At 39.9% G+C, this 23,499-nt stretch overlaps 1 protein-coding gene across 6 annotated transcripts in view; it reads right to left on the reverse strand.

Moving 5' to 3' along the window:
• Positions 1 to 23,499, reverse strand: part of LOC112219707 (calmodulin-regulated spectrin-associated protein 1-B) — a 131,969-nt gene that overhangs the window by 60,722 nt on the left and 47,748 nt on the right. For all 6 annotated transcript variants that reach the window (XR_006079433.1, XR_006079432.1, XM_024381214.2 and 3 more), the window contains 3 exons: positions 14,319 to 14,480; positions 12,705 to 12,785; positions 2,577 to 2,718 (listed from right to left, as the gene is read on the reverse strand). Coding sequence is in view for 4 of the 6 variants with exons in the window: in XM_024381214.2 (XP_024236982.1) it covers positions 2,577 to 2,718; positions 12,705 to 12,785; positions 14,319 to 14,480 (385 nt within the window). In the remaining 2 variants the exon portion in view is untranslated. The remainder of the gene's footprint in view (positions 1 to 2,576; positions 2,719 to 12,704; positions 12,786 to 14,318; positions 14,481 to 23,499) is intronic.

Raw genomic sequence — 23,499 nt, forward strand, 5'->3', positions numbered from 1 at the left:
GGTCAAATAAGCTTGCTGAATAATCAGGACCTGAATATGACTCACGTCACATAATAATTGAACATGTTCCTAAATTTTTTACGTAGTTATTACATTGATTACACTATCACTCGTATTTCATATGTCACAACAATTCATCAACACATATTCATTGATGCTGGTAAAGTTGTCTCGCGCACATACAGTGCTGGTCATAAAGCTAGCTAGCTCAAGGATGCACACTATGTTCTTCCCCAAAAACATAGCAACATGACATAATCTGTTTCAGTAGCTATAGTTAGCTAGCTGGGCGTCTGGATTGATAAAGGTCTAACGTAAAAAAAAATAATTGTGATGTGATATTTAAAAAGCTATGATTTAAAACAGGCTTATTTTTTAGGAATAGATATTGCCTCTCCATGAACAAAAGGAAGCAGATTGTGCAGTCAACTTTCCTGACAGTTCTTGACTCTGGTGACATCCTTTTCCAGAATTCAGCAGCCACTACTCTTAAAACTTTGGATGCTGTGTCATCATCTAAAATAACTAATTTATAAGACAGTTCTTATTTGATTAATGGTGGTCGGAGTCATCCATGTGAAACTAGCCACAATAAGAATTAGTCACAATAGTGGACTTTGCGATTAACTTTCAAAATAAAAGTATGGTATAACTCTACTATCTCTATTCATTTGCATCACTGTCAATGACATACTTTTATTTTGAAGGCAAACCACAAATTCCACTATTGTGCCTAATCCTTGTTGTGGCCAGCTTCACAACACATAACCCAAACTAGCTAATAAGTACTCACAAGGATTCCTAAATCCTTGCTAAGAATAATGAAAATGACTGCAGTTTCTACTTCTCCACCAAGCTAAAGCTAGCTACCCCAGAAGTTGCTTTATTACCATTGCGGTATTGTAAACACATCGTTCTTGGCCAGTGTTTGCTTGTTTGCAGATGTTTTTTGAACAGCTTTGACAGTGCTACTGTATATTTTTTGACATGCAAAGGCCCAAATGGCATTCCATAGTATGTATGTCGTGAAGCTAATAGCAGTGACGCTATTACTGTGCAACTCGTGTAGGGCAACATCTGAAAAATAGCTCACTTGGTAGTGTGTACCAGTGCTCGACCAGTCCCACGACAGAGAACGCTTGATTGTTAAGGGCAATCAGGTTATTACAACAACTTATATAACATCAGGTTATTACAACAACTTATAATAATCAATTGAAACAATTGCACATGTCAGTGAACTCATTTAATAAGAGCGTTTTAAACTACCCTATCAGCACCCGGGAATTCAGGTGCAATTTGTTTTGTAAGGTATTCCATAACTGCAGTGGTTAAATCGAAAGGTGAATTTACCAAACTTTGTGGAGACAAGCGGAACCTCAAGAGTTAACCGACCCTGTGAATGTGTTTGGTATCTGATATTTATTTTTGTAAATAGTGAAGTGAAGTATGTTGGAAGCTTGTGGAGCAGCTTTGTAAACAAGAGGAAAGTAATGAAGTGATCTAGGGAACTTTAGTGAGGTCCAGGCGACCTTCTGATACAGGATGCAGTGGTGAGTATTAAACCTGTCACCTGTGATAAAACGAAGGGCGCTACGGTAGACGGCATACAAAGGTTTAAGTGGCTGCTGAATTCTGGTAAATGGTGTCACCAGAGTCAAGAACTGTCAGGAAAGTTGACTGCACAATCTGCTTCCTTCTGTTCCTGGAGAGGCAAGATCTATGACTAAAAAATAAGCACATTTTAAATTAGCTTTTTAACTATCACATCACAATTTGTTTGTTTTTTAAACGTTAGACCTTTATCAATTCATACGCCCAGATATTTATAGGCGGGAACCAGCTCGATGAGAGAGCTCTAACATAGCTTGGTCAACAGTCGGTGCGATGGCTTACATAACCGTATCATCTGCGTACAGATGAATATTATGTCAAATGCATTGGAAAGGTCTATAAATAGGGCAGCACAAGGTTTTTTTATGATCTAGGCAATTTACCACATCACATTAAACAAGCATAGTGGCTGAAACATTGCTATGTCCAGATCTAAAACCAGAATGGTGCATATTTAGAATAGAGTGAGAAGTTTAAAAAGTTAATTGCTGAGACACTGTTTTGCAATGAAGGTCTACAGTAGCCTCAACAGTACTCTTTGAGGTAGCACCACGGTGTAGCCGGAGGACACCCATTTTCCGTCCTCCTTTGGGTGCCCTCTAGCCAAAGGGGCGTGTAACTCATTTTCCCCCGTGGGACGCATTCAGTCTTCACCGAGGTCCAGAGGGCCGCACTGAAAATAGGCAATACTTCCTTGCTGTCAAAATTTGCACAAAATTGTTGTCTAACCATCCTTTTTTAAATGTTCAATGCTTGGCGCTTTGATGATTCAAGTGAAGAGACTTTATACAGGTCTATTATCATCTCTACACAGTTTCTATTCGGTTGTAGTAATTTAAATGTAGATTGAGAGTTATACTTTTTTTACTCAAACCACCAGCATTGAATCGGCTTGCAGGCCGGATCCGGTATGCTTGACAGCTCTGAACTCATGAGTTCAAGGCAGTTAGAAGACAACCTACCCTCTAGCCTCATACATTCGGGGCAGTAGAAGTGCACCACTGACAGCAGAGCGGCACCATCACACATGTCCTTCATGAGGTCACCCAGCATGGGGAAGTGCTGGAGCTGCTGGCCAGAGAGGTTGTCTCTACGGTATCGCACCTACACACACAGAAATGGGTCAGAGGTCAGACAGGGGCAAGGACTGGGTCAGCCTGTTTGGGATGAACAGTCCTTCACACACACACACACACACACACACACACACACACACAGTCAATCGACTGTAATGGGTGTCTTCTTGGCAGCCTGCTCCTGCCAGTGACACAGCAGATTTAAATAGCTCTGTTTAGCTCTCTGAGTTTATCCTGGGCCAGAGACAGTTGAGATCACGATCCTCCTCTCTGCACGGACTTAGAAGGTAATTTGAGGAGCTCTGCTTTGTTTGTTTGTTAAGTCATCAGCAGAAGTTGCATGCCAAGAAGAGCACAGCAAGAACAACAAAACTACCACCAACAGCCAGGAATCAGTGACAGAGTAAGTAGCTATCACATTCATTATGTAAGCTACACAGATAACACCGACCCTTACAATAAGCTCTTCTACAAGAGTAAAGATATGCGACCAGTATGGCCTAAAAAGATTTCTAGATTTTTTCCACATTTATGGCCCAATCACAATATACAGTTGAAGTAGGAAGTTCACAAACACTTAGATTGGAGTCATTAAAACTCGTTGTTCCTCCACTCCACAAATTTCTTGTTAACAAACTATAGTTTTGGCAAGTCGGTTAGGACATCTACTGTGTGCTTGACAAGTCATTTTTCCAAAAATTCTTTCCAGATAGATTATTTCACTTATAATTCACTGTATCACAATCCCAGTGGGTCAGAAGTTACCATACACAAAGTTGACTGTGCCTTTAACAGCTTGGAAAATTCCAGAATATGATGTCATTGCCTTAGAAGCTTCTGATAGGCTAATTGACATCATTTGAGTCAATTGAATGTTTGAAGGCCTACCTTCAAACTCAGTGCCTCTTTGCTTGACATCATGGGAAAATCAAAAGAAATCAGCCAAGACCTCAGAAAAAAAACATTGTAGACCTCCACAAGTCTGGTTCATCCTTGGGAGCAATTTCCAAATGCCTGAAGGTACCACGTTCATCTGTACAAAAAATAGTACGCAAGTATAAACACCATGGGACCACGCAGTTTTCCTAATCTAAAACAAAAATCCAAAAATGTTTTATTTTTATTGCATGACATAAGCATTTGATCACCTACCAACCAGTAAGAATTCCGGCTCTCACAGACATGTTAGTTTTTATTTAAGAAGCCCTCCTGTTCTCCACTCATTACCTGTATTAACTGCACCTGTTTGAACTCGTTACCTGTATAAAAGACACCTGTCCACACACTCAATCAAACAGACTCCAACCTCTCCACAATGGCCAAGACCAGGGAGCTGTGTAAGGACATCAGAAATAAAATTGTAGACCTGCACAAGGCTGGGATGGGCTACAGGACAATAGGCAAGCAGCTTGGTGAGAAGGCAACAACTGTAGGCGCAATTATTCAAAAATGGAAGAAGTTCAAGATGACAGTCAATCACCCTAGGTCTGGGGCTCCATGCAAGATCTCAGCTCGTGGGGCATCAATGATCATGAGGAAGGTGAGGGATCAGCCCAGAACTACACGGCAGGACCTGGTCAATGACCTGAAGAGAGCTGGGACCACAGTCTCAAAGAAAACCATTAGTAACACACTACGCCGTCATGGATTAAAATCTTGCAGCGCACGCAAGGTCCCCCTGCTCAAGCCAGCTCATGTCCAGGCCCGTCTGAAGTTTGCCAATGACCATCTGGATGATCCAGAGGAGGAATGGGAGAAGGTCATGTGGTCTGATAAGACAAAAATAGAGCCTTTTGGTCTAAACTCCACTCGCCGTGTTTGGAGGAAGAAGGATGAGTACAACCCCAAGAACACCATCCCAACCATGAAGCATGGAGGTGGAAACATTATTCTTTGGGGATGCTTTTCTGCAAAGGGCACAGGACGACTGCACTGTATTGAGGGGAGGATGGATGGGGCCATGTATCGCGAGATCTTGGCCAACAACCTCCTTCCCTCAGTAAGAGCATTGAAGATGGGTCGTGGCTGGGTCTTCCAGCATGACAACGACCCGAAACACACAGCCAGGGCAACTAAGGAGTGGCTCCATAAGAAGCATCTCAAGGTCCTGGAGTGGCCGAGCTGAAAGTCCGAATTGCCCAACGACAGCCCCGAAACCTGAAGGATCTGGAGAAGGTCTGTATGGAGGAGTGGGTCAAAATCCCTGCTGCAGTGTGTGCAAACCTGGTCAAGAACTACAGGAAACGTATGATCTCTGTATCAAATATTAAGTTCTGCTGTTCTGATGTATCAAATACTTATGTCATGCAATAAAATGCTAATTAATTACTTAAAAATCATACAACGTGATTTTCTGGATTTTTGTTTTAGATTCCGTCTCTCACAGTTGAAGTGTACCTATGATAAAAAATTACAGACCTCTACATGCTTTGTAAGTAGGACACTGCCGATTTTGCAGGTTATCAAATACTTGTTCTCCCCACTGTACATTCGGTCATGTAGTGTATTATAAGACAGGTGTGCCATTTTAGCAATGAGCATGCTCCTGTAGCTTAACGGAAGTAGTAGCATTGTGGCAAAGTTAAAGATGGCTGAAGGATGGGGTTACCTTTCTGCATTTGTTTAGGCTACCCCAATGGGTTCATCATTAGCTAGTATAATGATACTCAATACCACTGGGAAAAAACACCTTTAAAGTCAAATATACAGCACGGTTACTGTATAAAACATGTGGTCAACTCTCCATGCAGGGAGCTAGGCCACTGGCTGTGCAGGATTTTGATCCAGCCCAGCTCAAACACACCTGAGTCAGCTTAACAATGTCCTGTTGAGCAGGTGATTTGTAGACTCTGGTGTGTTAGAGTAGGGCTGGAACAAAAGCCTCCACACCCAGTAGCTCACCTGGTGGTACTATGCTATAACATTAGAACATTATTCGACAAAAAGTCTAATAAAATCAGGTATCAAATGGCAAAGCTTTGAAGCAAGATAGCTAAGTGGAAGGGCTCTAGACTGACTTTTTCCAGTGCCAGGTAAGACATGTTTGAAGTTAGGTATTTCATCTAATACCTTCATTTTTATTGAACCTTTATTTAACTAGGCAGGCAGTTAAGAACAAATTCTTACTTATAATGACGGCCTCCTCCAGCCAAACCCAGACGGGCCAATTGTGCACAGCCCTATGGGACTCACTGCCGGATGTGATACAGCCTGGATTCGAACCAGGTACTCTAGTGACGCCTCTTGCACTGAGATGCAGTGTCTTAGACCGCTGCGCCACTCGGGATCATTTTGATGCATAACATGTCAAAATAGGATCCAGAAAAATCTGATATTTTTGGCTGTATCGAAATGAATTTGCCTACATGTTTTTTGTGCATATTGGCCTAGGCTATACTTATATGCTACATAATTTGCCAACTGAGGAAGTGGAACTCAAAACACATTAACTAGATAGCTAACTCTAAATAAGACATTGTTGCTAGATAGCCATGCAATTGATCCTAACAGTAAATGTAATATCCAACAAAAACGTTCCATTTGTAGGCCACTATGTATTTACCGCAAATGGGGAGCTCCGCTTCATTCCGCTGGCATAGAGTGGGCAGCCGCTAGTGGGTGCTATGGATAATCTGTGCTTGATGTGAGTAATAGCCAGTAATACACTTGTGCATAAAACATTCTCCATTCCGGCTGTAAAGGCTTTCCTCCTCAACCAGATTGAATGGCTAGAAGGTCGAGAGAACAGGGAAAATAGGCATACAGAAGTGTATTACAGGCTGTGCACATCAAGCCCATACGATAGTGGAGATCCATAGCGCCCACTAGCGACTGCCCAGGCTACCGCTGGGGCATCGTCTCAATTACAGTTGAAGACGGAAGTTCACATACACCAACTCAGTTTTTCACAATTCCTGACATTTAATCCAAGTAAAAAGTCCCTGTTTTCGGTCAGTTTGTATCACCACTTTATTTTACGAATGTGAAATGTCAGAATAATAGTAGAGAGAGTGATTTCTAACAGCTTTTATTTCTTTCATCACATTCCCAGTAGGTCAGAAGTTTACATACACTCACTTACTATTTGGTAGCATTGCCTTTAAATTGTTTAACTTGGGTCAAATATTTCGGGTAGAATCCACAAGCTTCCCACAATAAGTTGGAGGAATTTTGTCAGAGCTGATGTAACTGAGTCAGGTTTGTAGGCCTCCTTGCTCGCACGCGCCTTTTCAGTTCTGCCCACAAATTTTCTATAGGATTGAGGTCAGGGCTTTGTGATGGCCACTCCAATACCTTGACTTTGTTGTCCTTAAGCCATTTTCCACAACTTTGGAAGTATGCTTAGGTCATTGTCCATTTGGAAGACCCATTTGCCACCAAGCTTTAACTTCCTGACTGATGTCTTGAGATGTTGCTTCAATATATCCACATAATTTTCCTCCCTCATGATGCCATTTATTTTGTGAAGTGCACCAGTCCCTCCTGCAGCAAAGCACCCCCACAACATGATGCTGCCACCCCTGTGCTTCATGGTTGGGATGGTGTTCTTCGGCTTGCAAGCCTCCCCCTTTTCCTCCAAACATAAGGATGGTCATTATGTTAAAACAGTTCTATTTTTGTTTCATCAGACCAGAGGACATTTCTCCAAAAAGTACGAAGTTTGTCCCCATGTGCAGTTGCAAACAGTGGTCTGGCTTTTTTATGGCGATTTTGGAGCACTAGCTTCTTCCTTGCTGAGCGGCCTTTCAGGTTATGTTGATATAGGACTCGTTTTACTGTGGATATAGACACTTTTGTACCTGTTTCCTCCCGCATCTTCACAAGGTCCATTGCTGTTGTTCTGGGATTGATTTGCACTTTTCGCACCAAAGTACGTTCATCTCTAGGAGACAGAACGGGTCTCCTTCCTGAGCGGTATGACGGCTGTGTGGTCCCATGGTGTTTATATTTGTGTACTATTGTTTGTACAGATGAACGTGGTACCTTCAGGCGTTTGTAAATAGCTCCCAAGGATGAACCAGACTTGTGGAGGTCAACCATTTTTTTCTGAGGTCTTGGCTGATTTCTTTAGATTTTTCCATGATGTCAAGCAAAGAGGCACTGAGTTTGAAGGTAGGCCTTGAAATACATCCACAGGTACACCTCCAATTGACTCAAATGATGTCAACTAGCCTATCAGAAGCTTCTAAAGCCCAGACACCAAATAATGGTTTAAGCAGGAACGTTGTGTAGCCTAACTGCCAACATTACCAACGTAAGCAAAATTGCTTCGGTAAGAGGGCAATGTAGGTGTTGGTAATTTTTGGTTGATCGTTCCACCTCTAGTTAGTGTTGTCTATCAAATTTTATACAACTGGTGGGTCTAATCCTGAATGATGATTGGCTAAAATCACATTCCAGAAGGTGTCTATTCCACAAGTTACCACCAGCTAAATCTATGATGTTAAAATGCCTATTTACTCTGTTCTATCTGACTGCGCAATACACTGTCTCATCAGCCCAGGCAGGGAATGTATAAACTTGATATCCACTATAAAAAGCATCTCGACATCTCACATTTCTTTTAGACTAATATTTAGTTTTCAACAGCGATTTGTATAAACCTTGATTATTGAGTTTCAGCTGTCAGAGAAAAGCATCTAAAACAAAAATATGAACACAAAATGTAAAATGTTTGGACCCATATTTCATGAGCTGAAATAAAAGATCACAGAAATGTTCCTTATGCACAAAAAGCTTATTTACAATTTTGTGCACAAATGCGTTTTACATCCCTGTGAGTGAGCATTTCTCCTTTGCCAAGATAATCCATCCACCTGACAGGTGTGGCATATCAAGAAGTTTATTAAACAGCACGATCATTACATACATTACACATTACCTTGTGTTGGGGACAATAAAAGGCCACTCTAAAATGTGCAGTTTTGTCACACAACACAATGCCACAGATGTCTCAATTATTGATGGAGCGTGCAAATTGGCATCCTGTTTGTAGGAATGTCCACCACAGCTGTTGCCAGAGAATTTGATGTTAATTTCTCTTCCATAATCCTCCAATGTCGTTTTAGAAAATTTGCTAGTACATCCATCCGGCCTCACAATTGCAGACCTCTTGTAATTCCGCCAGCCCAGGACCTCCACATCTGGCTTCTTCACCTGCGGGTTCGTCTAAGACCAGCCACCCAGACAGCTTATGAAACTGTGGGTTTGCACAAGCAAAGAATTTCTGCACAAACTGTCAGAAACCGTCTCAGGGAAGCTCATCTGCGTGCTCTTCGTCCTTACCAGGGTCTCAACCTGACTGTAGTTCGATGTTGTAACCGACTACAGTGTGCAAATGATCACCTTCGATGGCCACTGGCATGCTGGAGAAGTGTGCTCTTCACGGATGAATCCCAGTTTCAACTGAACTGGGCAGATGTGGATGAACGGTTTGCTGATGTCAACATTGTGAACAGAGTGCCCCCCATGGTGGCAGTGGGGTTATGGTATGGGCAGGCATATGATACGGACAATGAACACAATTGCATTTTATCGATGGCAATTTCAATGCACAGAGATATCATGATGAGATCCCGAAGCCCGTTGTGGTGCCATTCATCCGCCACCATCACCTCATGTTTCAGTATGAAACCCATGTCGCAAGGATCTGTACACAATTCCTGGAAGCTGAAAATGTCCCAGTTCTTCCATAGCCTGAAAAACTCACCAGACATGTCACCCATTGAGCATGTTTGGGAATGTTCTGGATCGACGTGTACGACTGCATCGATCCATTGATTTCCTTATATGAACTGTAACTCTTGGAGATGTTGCGTTTATATTTGTGTTCAGTGTATGTGTGAAGATAATGTGTCTTGAGTATAATTTCAAATGTTGAGACAAGACGAAGGGGAGGGCTGCATGGCAAAGATATAGGCAAGTCCCTCTCCAGAATGGCTCAGCTGTCTCCTGCCAATTCTTGCACATTCATTGTTTCATTATGTGAATTGTTCGCGTTCGATAAAACTCCATGTGAGTAATGGGCATGTGTCTGGCTTCTCTGTCCTGATAATGTTGACGGAGCGCGCGTGCCTGAGCATGCATAGAAGTACCTGGCCTGCTGCACGGAAATGTAGGAAAGTGTTTTTTTTAACATCCATTGCGAATGATTTATTAAAACTATAGTTCCTCACAGTAAGCCCCCCAAAGCCAATTCCTCCTTCGGCCGCCTTTCCTTCCAGTTCTCTGCTGCCAATGACTGGAACAAACTGCAAACATCCCTGAAGCTGGAGACTCATATCTCCCTTACTAGCTTTAACTACCAGCTGTCAGAGCAGCTCACAGATCACTGCACCTGTACATAGCCCACTTGTAAATAGCCCATCCAACTACCTCATCACCATATTGTTATTCATTTTTTTTATTTTTCTCCTTTGCACCCCAGTACCACTACTTGCACACTCATCTTCTGCACATCTATCACCCCAGTGTTTAATTTGCCATACTGTAATAATTTTGCCACTATGGCCTATTTATTGCCTCACCCCCCTTATCCTACCTCATTTGCACACACTGTATATAGACTTTCTCTATTGTATTATTGACTGTATGTTTGTTTATTCCATGTGTAACTCTGTGTTGTTTGTGTCACACTGCTTTGCTTTATCTTGGCCAGGTCGCAGTTATAAATGAGAACTTGTTCTAGCCTACCTGGTTAAATAAAGGTGAAATAAAATGTAAAAAAATAAAAACCTATTTTAAAAATCTTTCCAACAATCTCCCTTTCAATAATCACCAATCTTGAAAGAGCAACTATAGGCCTACTGCTGCATTGGCCTATAGGCTATGAGTTCCATGCACTCATTTCTTTAGCTGGCAATTGATCACGGTGTATCAATGTGTCCATATGGCTGAGGCTGGTGCTCTCACATTAGTTTAATTTTAACTTTTAGATTTGTATCATTTTAATTCCCATTTTTATGATTAACCATGTGACAATGATTTTGAGAAATGAAAACGTTATGATTTAAATGAAACTGTCCCACGAAAATGCGCATTCGAAAATCATAACTGGCATGTAGAAATGGTAGGATAAATTGTAAGCTTCTTACGCGCCGCCTATGAGGTGTTATTTTAATTGCGTTTCCATGGTCGGATTTTGCCTATAGGCTACTTTGAAGCAAGGTAAGACATAACTTATAATATGAAATAATACATTCAGATTTTAAACAATTAAGTATGTTTTCAAAATGCATACTGTCTCCAGCTCACATTGTAAAGTGGTGTGTGAAGCGCTTTGATGAATGGGAGTCGCACTTAAATGACTAGTTGAGAAATAAAAATAGTAGCTATATTTAGTCGTGCACCGAAAATGTTTTAAACACGGGATTGCATTAAGAATTGTTGCGCAATGAATGGTCTTGCAAAAGCACATGTTTTACTCCAGCAACAACCAGTAGAGGAATAGGCTCTGTATGCTGTGTGTGATAGTTGTGTTGGTAAATAAGATACATGTTCACGAACAAAAATACACACAGGTTAATTTCATTCCACTTAATTATGCAAATTAACCTATAGACCGATAAGCATGATGGTCAAAGGCATTTACATTGACTGGTATTTCCATCAATGAAGAAAAAGCAATACTTAGCATTTGCAATGGGATTTTATTTCTCCTGGTCATTTTGGCCAACAAAAGTTTTATTTATCGGCTTCTTATATCATTTTTTGGGCCAAAAGCCGCAATTGGCAGCTAATGAAAACCTGAGACACACACAATAGCAGAAGCTGTAGTCATTTCCACTTACACGTACAAGCTTCCAGTAACATTTGGAGGGAGACTAAGTATTCAAGGTCGGAGCTCTAGAAATAGTTAGAATTCCGAGTTGGATGACCAGTTGACTTGAATGCACTGAAGATGCACTGAGAGGTGAGGAGTTTAGGGAGACAAACAGGAAGAGCAGCAGACAGTTCAAAGGTCAGATGTAGTGACAGGAAGAGATCAGGTCCACACTTCATGGTTAGACTATGGTCACATCTCAAAATAACACTATTAGCCTGTATAGTGAACTACTTTTATTGGCCAAGGTCTAAAGTAGTGCACTATATTGGGAGAATAGGGTCTCTAAGAAGGTTCAAATCAAACATTTAGAGTTGATCGTAACAGGCCAATACAGGGACCAGAAAAATACAGGCTGACATGGAAATGCTCATGTTAATTATAACATCAACCTAAAATGTAGTGTTTCACCCAGGTTTTTTTATTTGGCGGGGTGCTATAACTAGAGGCCCCAGAAACAGTATCCAGGGCTGCTGACACCAACATTTCCTGTTACAAACAATTAAAGGCACACATTGTTTTAGGGAGAGGGTAGAGGTAGGTAGGGAGCCTGTCCGCGCCTTAGCAATGGTAGGTGAACACTGAGGGATGGTAATAAGAAATTGAAGAGAGAGAAAGTGAGGGTGAGTGGAAAGAAATGCAGATAGTGCCAAAATAGCCCTTTAAATTGAATTGAAAGAATGCGAGAGATGGCTCGCGTGAGAGCGATAGCGCGAGAGAAAGACAGCGAGAGTGAAAAAGACAGCGAGAGTGAGAAAGACAGCGAGAGTGAGAAAGACAGCGAGAGTGAGAAAGACAGCGAGAGTGAGCGTGCGAGACAGCGAGAGTGAAAAAGACAGCAAGAGTGAGAAAGACAGCGAGAGTGAGAAAGACAGCGAGAGTGAGCGTGTAAGACAGCGAGAGTGAGAAAGACAGCGAGAGTGAGCGTGCGAGACAGCGAGAGTGAAAAAGACAACAAGAGTGAGAAAGACAGCGAGAGTGAGAAAGACAGCGAGAGTGAGCGTGTAAGACAGCAAGAGTGAGAAAGACAGCGAGAGTGAGAAAGACAGCGAGAGTGAGCGTGCGAGACAGGGAGAGTGAGAAAGACAGCGAGAGTGAGCATGCGAGACAGGGAGAGTGAAAAAGACAGCGAGAGTGAGCGTGCGAGACAGCGCGAGTGAGCGTGCGAGACAGAGGGGAAAACGCAAGAATACCTTTTGGTGGCTGGGGGACTCTAGCAGATGCTGCTTGATTTTGGTCTCTTTCTCTGTGATCTCCTTCATCTTCATATTCACCTGGGGGACAGACAAGGGTCAGTACGCTACACACATAGTCCCGCTTTCTCACACAATAGCAGGCTTTTTTGTCCGATAAAATAATAGAAAACCTGAAAAATAAAATTGCCGCCAGCCAACAGTCTGGGAGAAGAAATTCCTGTTGCATAATAATGCTTTTAGCCTATTCATTTTTGGAAAGGTAAATACATTTGACTGGTCATGCTTAGCGGTTAATTTTCTTAATTTAGTGGAATTAAATTGGCGCGTGTACAGTATATTCGTCATGTTCTTATTTATCACACACGTACAGCATACAGATACAGAGCCTTTGAGTGGAAAATCTGTCAAGACAGCACAAAATTGTGGTGCTTTCAAGACAACTGGGAACTGAAAAATATGAGGTCAAATCATGACATCAGTAATCTTCAGGTCGGAGCTCTAGAAATAGTTAGAATTCCGAGTTGGATGACCAGTTGACTTGAATGCACTGAAATCAGAGATTTGCGAGTTCCCAGTTGTTTTGAAAGTGGCATCAAACGGCAACGGAAGGCAGGCTTCATTAGCGCGTCATCAGCGCGTCACATACCACTGCAGTCGTTCTGCCCCTGAGCAAGGCATTTAACCCACTGTTCCACGTGCACCTCTCTGATTCAGAAGGGTTGGGTTAAATGCTTTCAGTTGTACAATTGACTAGGTATCCCCCTTTCCCTTTTCCAATGAGCTGGAGGCAGTATGCATTTAGAAAACATATACTTAATTGTTTGAAAGCTTTAACGTTGAACGTTTTAATACACAAGACATGTCTTACCATGCTTCAAAGTAGCCCATTAGATCTCCTCTCTTTCTAAATTTCTAACAGATATTTTCATCTCGGTCACATGAAACAGTTCTCATGTGCAGTGTCCTTTTGATAAGTGTTTTCCTGCTAATTGCACTTTGGAACAAACATTTGCACGCAGCCTACTGCCTTTAGCATATTAATGCGCTTACAATGTGAAGAAATAAGTTTATAAATATTTTAATCTAAACATTCTGATCTTTTGCATCAGACTCATTGTTTTTCAAAGTAAAAATTTAAAAAAAGAAGATGTAAACTATTGTAGGCCTACTGGTTATATGAATTTGGGATCTATCGTCCCACAACTGTCCCCGAGTCTGTTTGGAATAGGCTATTTATTTCTCGACAAGCTGACCAATAGAATAGGTAGCCTAAACTTTTCTACTATAGTAGAATGACATAGGCAAGTGATTTTGCCGTTCGTTACTTGTTGTGTTGGCTGAGGAAAAGTAAAAAAGTAGTAATCAGAATTCAGTAAGAAGGACCGCACATCGTTGCATCCTCGACTTGCATGTTCGGTTAATATGAATGACCATATTCTAAATGTAATTTCTGTAATTCTGAGCACCGTGGGTGGACGCCGTGATCAGGTTACGCACCCAATGCATATGGATCCGATAAATTTCTTAAATGTCCGATAAATTAAAATGTTGCCGGTCAAATGTCCGGTGACACATTTTCCTAACGGAAACTCTGACGCATGCACGGCTCACCTTGTTGATCCAGAAGACCATGGCGTCCTCCAGGTCAAAGGGCAGCTCCTTGGAGGCGCTGAAGGTGGAGAAGCGTTTGACGCAGCCTACCACCTGCTCTATGCTGATCATCTCCACTGTGTAGGCCATCATCAGGGAATCAATTAATGGTATGTGGGAACTCTGTACACACAGGGGAGAAACAATACATGTTTAGCATGTTTGCTCCTACCCTACTGGATTGATCGTTTAAGGCAGTGGTTCCCAAGCTTTTTATAGTCCCGTACCCTTCAAACATTCAACCTCCAGCTGCGTACCCCCTCTAGAAACAGGGTCAGCAAATGTTGTTTTTTGCCGTCATTGTAAGTCTGCCACATACATTTACTAAACATAAGAATGAGTTTTTGTCGAACCCCGGCTCGTGGGAAGTGACAAAGAGCTCTTACAGGACAAGGGCACAAATAATAATAATCAATACTTTTGCTCTTTATTTAACCATCTTGCATATAAAACCTTATTTGTTCATTGAAAATTGTACTGTAATTTTACATATAATATACAAAAGTACTGTACCAGTCGAAAGTTTGGACACCTACTCCTTCCAGGGTTTAAATTTTTTTTAAACTATTTTCTACATTTTCTACATAGAATAATAGTGAAGACATCAAAACTATGAAATAACACATATGGAATCATGTAGTAACTGAAAAAGTGTTAAACAAATCAAAATATATTTTATATTTGAGATTCTTCAAAGTAGCCACACTTTGCCTTGATGACACCCTTTGCACACTCTCGGCATTCTCTCAACCAGCTTCATGAGGTAGTCACCTGGAATGCATTTCAATTAACAGGTGTGCCTTTTTAAAAGTTCATTTGTGGAGTTTCCCGATACAATATACACATTTTAAACTATTCATGCATAAATACATGTGTAGGGTTGGGTACTGTACAGTGGGCTCCAAAATTACTGGCACCTCTGATGGGCAATGCACCAACAATACTATAGAGAGAAACTCAAAATACTAACATGTGAGAATTTCACAATTAATGGCAACCTTAAAGATTATAGTAAATAACATCTACCAAAATTAAACTAGGAATTAAATTCCACTTATTTAAGTTTATATAAAAGTGTTAAGGAACTATATTGAGCCATTACATCACTTCCTGTTTCACTAGGGTATAAAAACATGGTAATACGCATGCAATGTCCCTTTGTCATCCAACACCATGAAGAAAACAAAAGAACTGGCAGTTCAAAAGAGACAGATGGTCGTAGACCTTCATAAATCTGGTAACGGCTACAAGAAGATACACAAATGATTGAATATACCACTGAGCACTGTCAGGGCAATTATTAGAAAATCAAAAGATATGGAACAGTTAACCTCACGGGTAGAGGACGCAAATGCAAATCCCTCCAGGATAGGGAGGATGGTGAGAGAAGTAACAAAATCCCCAATAATCACTGAGAAAGAATTGCAGGCCTTGGTGGCGTCTTTTCCAACAAGACAATGACCCAAAACATACCTCAAGATCCAACAAAATCAATGTTCTGCCATGGCCATCTCAGTCGCCGGACCTTAATCCAATAGAAAACCTGTGGGCTGAGTTGAAGAGGGCAGTTGATAAGCTCAAACCCAAGAATGTGAAGGATCTTGAAAGGATCTGCTTAGACTCCATGCTGTTAACCTTGCCAGAGGTGGTTGCACTAAGCACTAAATGAGTGCCAATAATTATGAAACCTTGATTTGGAGGACATTGATTTTTTAAATTAAATCAATAAATAATTTTGGTGGGTTCCATTGAAACATGAATAAAGTACAGTATTTCTCACATGTTGGTATTTTGAGTTTCTCTATTATATTGTTCACATTTTTTAAAAGTATTGTTTGTGCATAGCCAGTCAGGGGTGCCAGTAATTTTGGAGCCAACTGTATATCGGGGTGTTTTGAAATATCCATGGTATGAATTGCCAAACCATCCGAACTAGAGTTGTTTTTTATATTATTATATTTGAACTAGGTTAATAGATAAAGATAAAGCAGTTTACCCAGCTGTGTATTTGGTTTGCTAACTTGCTAGTTAAGTGGCCTCTTGTTAAGAGCAGTCAGAGAAAATCCCCTCTTGGATTAAGATCCCTGCTGTTTAGTAATATTTGTTTTGTGCGTGCAGAAAACTGAGTAGCCTTTGAGATACTTGTATAACTTTATGAACTGGGTTGCCCGTCCTTGCAATTAGTTTGTTTGCACTCGTTAGCATTTAGCCAGCACCTGCTATGGGAATTTGCTAGTACTTGTTAGCATTTGTTAGTATTCTGGTAACAGGTCACATGGAACAAATCGGAAGCAAACAGGGATGGACTACCTTAACTACATTCTAGCTGTCTAGTCTGTGTTTTATAAATGTGCAATGAGTATAAATCGACACATTTATATAAGGAATTGGCAACTCGTTCTCATTCTGAGAAATAAGCATCTTCTTATCCAGTTAGGCCACTTGATTTCGACCTCTAAACAAAGTGAACAGGCTATGTTGTTCAAACAGTTGGAGACATGAACGATGTATTTAGAACAGTTTAACAGGTCTACCTTGTTTAGCAAGCAAATGGATCAAAGTTGGCTAGACTTGAAATATAAAGATGAGCTGGCTACTCACTAGCATGTGGGCTTGTGCTTGAGAGATTGTTTATGATACCCGTGTTAGTTTTCTATATTGCCTGCTACCAGAAGTTTGTCATTATTAGTGGATATGCATTGTGCATGTTTCTGGTTAAGTTTGTAACAAAAATAGCATTTTCATAGACTTGAAAGCCATATCAGTGATTATTGATAAAATAATTAAATTGGTCTTATGGTTCTGGAAGGCTTATATTTAGCCTAGGTATAATTTTCCAAGCCCTGAATTCATTAGATTACTCCTGACTGGTTGAAATGCAGTGTATTGACCTTTAATAGTGCAACAATGCTCATTTAGAGAAAACTCGCCCATAAGTTTAAAAAAAGGAAAAAAGGTGTTAAGTGTTAATCTTGTGTTAAAGATGCTTACAATGATGTTTAAAAATTGTGATGTGTTGAATTGTGTTTGGAAAATAATAAATAGACAGGGGTATGCATATTTCCCTTTCAAGACGATTCCATACGTACTTTATCTAGATACATGGGCTCCGATACGATACATTTTAGTTTGAAACGTTTGAGTAGAGAACGAATCAATGCAATTCGGTTCGATGCACTAACATTATTTGCATAAACACATTAATTCATTTCCATTCTAAATTCAAATCTGTTGCTGATGGAGTTCATGAGCTGTGCCTCTGAGCTGGATCTGTCTGAGCTTGACGTGTGTGTAAATTATGCATGTATACGGTGTATGTACTGTGTGTATGTGTAAATTGTCTATGTACTATGTAGGCACCTGATCGGAGTCATAAAGGACACTAGGGATCTAACACCCCACTACCACTATCAAACTAGGGAGGGCAATGTAGCCTGTCTTCTGTCCCCCACACTTTGGTTCTGAAATCACCATCACCCACTAATTAAATTGTCATTTTGCAAATTAAGTGTTTGAGCTAGTAAGGTATCAATATTTCAAATTTACAAATGAGCAATGGCATAGCCAATGAATATATAGTTCAACTTTGGATTTCACCCCCATTTCAAAATCAAATGGTTTTGATCGTTTGTAATTTTTTAGTGAGCTTCTTCTCTACTCCCGTGTAGGCCATGCAGTGCACCTCGCAAATGATCAACCATACACTGTATATCAAAAAATGGCCAAATATACAAAGATTGTTTAAAGCAAAACTATTCTTTAAAAAATGGTTCCAGAAGGGTTCTTCGACTGTCCCCATAGGAGAAACCTTTTTGGTCCCAGGTAGAACCAACCAACCTACCTGGAACTAAAAATGGCTCTTTAAAGGGTTCTTCTAAGAGGACAGTCAAATAAACCTTTCAAGTTCTAGACAGCACCATTTTTTCTAAGAGTTTACCAAAACTATTGCTGATGGTGAACCTGAACAATCTGAATAAAATCTATTGTAAACTCCGTTAAGCAGGTAGCCTAAAGCTGAATGGGAGTTGCGTCTCTGACTGTCAACACAGTAAACGTTACATGCTTAGTTCGACACCGAAGGAGAGGACGCATTGGGTGTAAAAAAAGAAAAAGAGCAAAACATTTTTGTGACTCCGCGATGCGTAACGTTTGAATCGATTTTCTGACCGATGCATTTGGTTCGGTTTGGGGTCCGTGTACAGATGCAGTCAGTCGAATCTTAAACATTTGAATCGGGACCGATTCATATGTGAATTGTTACATACCTAATAGACATGGTTTTAAAAAGGTGGTGGTAATATTTACCTTACAGAAAACCGGTTTCTGGCAAACATTTGGACAATTTGCAACTTGTGAACTTCTGGCAAACAACTCTGGGAAACTCAGTACGAATATTGAAATTATATCTTTGTTTTGGTTACTGTGTGTTAAACATTGAAAAGTATATACATAAACCAAGTAACAACTTTAAATGAACTTACTTCACAGAGAAAAAAACGAAACGTACTAAATGTAGTAAATATACTAAACAACATGTATTCAATGTCTTAACAGATAAAATAAATCCAATACAACTTGAATTCATCAGCATGATAATGAAGAAAAGAGATATTTCCCCAATAAAATGTTTCATCTTTTTATGTAGCTACAACATTTACATGAGAGAAATGTGAAGTGAACACTATGGGGACATTGACCTTAGGATGTTTAAAGGGATAACAAAATAACTATTTACATGAGCCAAGTGATAACTGAGCAATAAATTAACCAATGGAAGTTTAAAAGATAATTAGCTTTTTTTTTTAAATAATTAAAACTAAAACTAAATCAAACCCAGTTCGGAACTATTGCCTTTTTGAGTGGAGATTGTGACCCTGTGAAAGTCCTTCCTCCAAAGCTTGTTGAATGCATGCACTTCAACAAATCAGAAAACAAAACATTAGGATACTGAAAACAATGCATATTTGGGCATCTTAAAAGGTAGAAATTAAGTTATGCCTAATATGGCAATATTATTTCCCCAAAATGAACTATTGTTACTATAAAAAATGCTGGGTTAAAAATAACCCAATTTGGGTAATTTTGACAACCCAGCGCTGGGTCAATATTGGACAAAACAAAGCATTGGGTAAATTCAACCCAGTGGATTTGGGTTTTGCTTCTAACCCAGCGACTTGGGTTGAGCGCTTGACTCAACTGTTGCATAAATTAGACTATATTGCTGGGTTAAAACCACCCAGCGTGTTGGGTAGTGACATAAACCCAGCACATTGGGTTTGGGGATCGACCCAGCAGCTGGGTCATTTTTTCTCTCTCAATCTAATCCTAATTTCAATGTTGCCTTCTCTATCATCCCACCGCCTCTGTTTCTTACACACACCTAATCAAGATACAATGTTGCCTTCTCTATCATCCCACCACCTCTGTTTCTTACACACACCTAATCAGGATACAATGTTGCCTTCTCTATCATCCCACCACCTCTGTTTCTTACACACACCTAATCAGGATACAATGTTGCCTTCTCTATCATCCCACCACCTCTGTTTCTTACACACACCTAATCAAGATACAATGTTGCCTTCTCTATCATCCCACCACCTCTGTTTCTTACACACACCTAATCAAGATACAATGTTGCCTTCTCCATCATCCCACCACCTCTGTTTCTTACACACACCTAATCAAGATACAATGTTGCCTTCTCTATCATCCCACCACCTCTGTTTCTTACACACACCTAATCAAGATACAATGTTGAATTTCAAACAATTAATTTCTATTGCCTTCATTTTAAAACATACATCACGTCAGAGAATATACAAGAATATATACTTACATTTTTTTTTAAATAGCACATTGAAACAAAGCCCTATTGTCTAAATATGTTTACCCGTGCCAGATCGAATGGACATTCACATGAACTGACACACATCAGCTTAGGTGACCATGCTGTTGTGTTGCCATACATAAGTCTTCAATTTGGTCGAGTTAAAACATTGTTACACAGATCAAGTGTAAAATATTACATTTGAAGTTCACTCGGAATGGCCGATTAATTAGGGCCGATTTCAAGTGTTCATAACAACAGCCTACTTCGCCAAACGGGTGATGATTTAACAACCGCATTCGCGAAAAAAGCACTGACGTTGCACCAATGTGTACATAACCATCAATGCATTTCTTAAAATCAATACAAAAGTATATTTTTAAACCTGCATATTTAGTTAATATTGCCTGCTAACATGAATTTATTTTAGCTAGGGAAATTGTGTCACTTCTCTTGCGTTCTGTGCAAGCAGAGTCAGGGCATATGCAGCAGTTTGGGCTACCTGGCTCGTTGCAAACTGTGTGAAGACCATTTCTTCCTAACAAAGACCGTAATTAATTTTACATAATTTTGACATAACATTGAAGGATGTGCAATGTAACAGCAATATTTAGACTTAGGGATACCACCCGTTTGATAAAATACGTAACGGTTCCGTATTTCACTGAAAGAATAAACGTTTTGTTTTCAAAAAGATAGTTTCCGGTTTTTACCATATTAATGACCTAAGGCTCGTATTTCTGTGTGTATATTATATCCTAATTAAGTCTATGATTTGATAGAGCAGTCTGACTGAGCGGTGGCTCTTAAGCATTCATTCAAACAGCACTTTTGTGCGTTTGCCAGCAGCTCATCGATGTGCTTCAAGCATTGCGCTGTTTATGACTTCAAGCCTATCAACTCCCGAGATTAGGCTGGCAATACTAAAGTGCATATAAGAACATCCAATAGTCAAAGGTATATGAAATACAAATGGTATAGAGAGAAATAGTCCTATAATTCCTATAACTACAACCTAAAACTTCTTAACTGGGAATATTGAAGACTCATGTTAAAAGGAACCACCAGCTTTCATATGTTCTCATGTTCTGAGCAAGAAACTCAAATGTTAGCTTTTTTACATGGCACATATTGCACTTTTACTTCTCCAACACTGTGTTTTTGCATTATTTAAACCAAATTGAACATGTTTCATTATTTATTTGAGACTAAAATGCATTTATTGATGTACTTTACAAAAAAAAAATTTAAAGTGTTAATTCAATATTGTTGTAATTTTCTTCATTACAAATATATATATATATATTTTTTTTTAAATCGGCCAATTAATCGGTATCAGCTTTTTTGGTCCTCCAATAATCTGTATCGGCGTTGAAAAATCATAATCGGCCGACCTCTACACTATACTAAGGACATGGACTAATGACTCATTACCTAATGTTCATTCATAAAGCACTTCACAGTCCCCAAAATGTAACATTTGTATTTAAAATATATTGTTGTGATTGAATGAAAGTGTACCAGAAGGCACCAGTAGTTGAATTAAAGGCAAACAAGCCACACACACATTACTGTAGACAAAAAATAGGCACAGATGCATTTAAAAACAAACTAAATGTCAATTTAACAGAACTATAAATAGTTCCTTAAGAGCATATTAGCATTGGAATGAGATGCTCATTGATCTATTAATTCACAGGAACACATCAGCTGGAGGGATGTGCTTCCTCCTGTCACTTCTCACACTACATACAAGAGTGGACAATTATACACTACTGTTCAGTGGAAGAAAGACATGCTCGCAACATTCATACTGTGGGGGATTCTGTTCCTGGAAGCTGATACACTGTAGTAATTCCCATGCTGGGGAACAGTGGGAATGTAACGGTTCTCTTCTATCTCCTCCTCTGACAAAGAGGTGGAACAAGGATCGGACCAAAATGCAGCGTGATGATGATTCATGTTTTTCAATGAAGGAAAAAACTATACCTGAAGAAACTACAAAACAATGAAATGTGAAAACCGAAACAGCCCTATCTGGTGCAAACACAAAGACAGGAACAATCACCCACAAAACCCAACACAAAACAGGCTACCTAAATATGGTTCCCAATCAGAGACAATGACTAACACCTGCCTCTGATTGAGAACCATATCAGGACAAACATAGAAATAGACAAACCAGACACACAACATAGAATGCCCACCCAGCTCATGTCCTGACCAACACTAAAACAAGGAAAACACATACGAACGATGGTCAGAACGTGACAGGGAAAGTTAATGTCAAACACATAAATAGGACTTGAAGCACACATCCAGTGCCACAAGCAGTGTACCTTGCTCCAATGCCAGTCCATTAATGGCTGTAAACACCTGTGTGCAGTCCCCAGAATGGGGTATGGTCCAGGGGCCTAGCCAGAATTTTGGGGGGGTATAGGCCTAGAAAAATTTCGATAGGCATTTTTTATACTCATTAATTTAAAAAATAAATTGCGACGTGCACCGTATATTATTTCGTAATAGAATAGTTTTATACTTGTGCATAGTACTTGGAAGAACCTCGTTACATATACAAATAATTAAATATCCCAGCATGTTAAAATTAGACAGTAACTTTATACCAGTTGCCAACAACATAAAACTCATCTTCAGATGCACTTTACTCTCGATGGGCAAACAGGCCTATATTTGATGTTACAATTTATACCACGGCGGGTAATAGTACTACAAAATGGTACCTTACCTTTAGTAGACTTATCATAAGGTGTGACCTACATCACAAGGCGCAGACGGCGAGTCTGAGTTGAATATGTTGCTGATTTCATCATAATCCAATGTATGTCAGTTCACGCTCAAAAGACAGCAAACTGAAGTGGTTCAGCCGGGCGCTTGTCATTGCCGGGCACTTGTCATCATACTTTGAGATTATTAAATAAATGATGAACTTCACTGAATGGTGAATGTGTAAAGTGAGGTTGATAAATACTCCAATAAATATTGAGGGTCTTATTCTGGTGACATGATGATCGATGCTTGGCTGCCGTTTGACAAATACAGTTGAAGTCGGAAGTTTACATACACCTTAGCCAAATACATTTAAACTCAGTTTTTCACAATTCCTAACATTTAATCCTAGTAAAAAGTCCGTCTTAGGTCAGTAAGGATCACCACTTTATTTTAAGAATGTGAAATGTCAGAATAATAGTAGAGAATTATTTATTTCAGCTTTTATTTCTTTCATCACATTCCCAGTGGGTCAGAAGTTTACATACACTCAATTAGGATTTGGTAGCATTGCCTTTAAATTGT

This window comes from Oncorhynchus tshawytscha, linkage group LG20 (assembly GCF_018296145.1).
Source record: "Oncorhynchus tshawytscha isolate Ot180627B linkage group LG20, Otsh_v2.0, whole genome shotgun sequence".
Classification (NCBI taxonomy): Eukaryota; Metazoa; Chordata; class Actinopteri; order Salmoniformes; family Salmonidae; genus Oncorhynchus; species Oncorhynchus tshawytscha.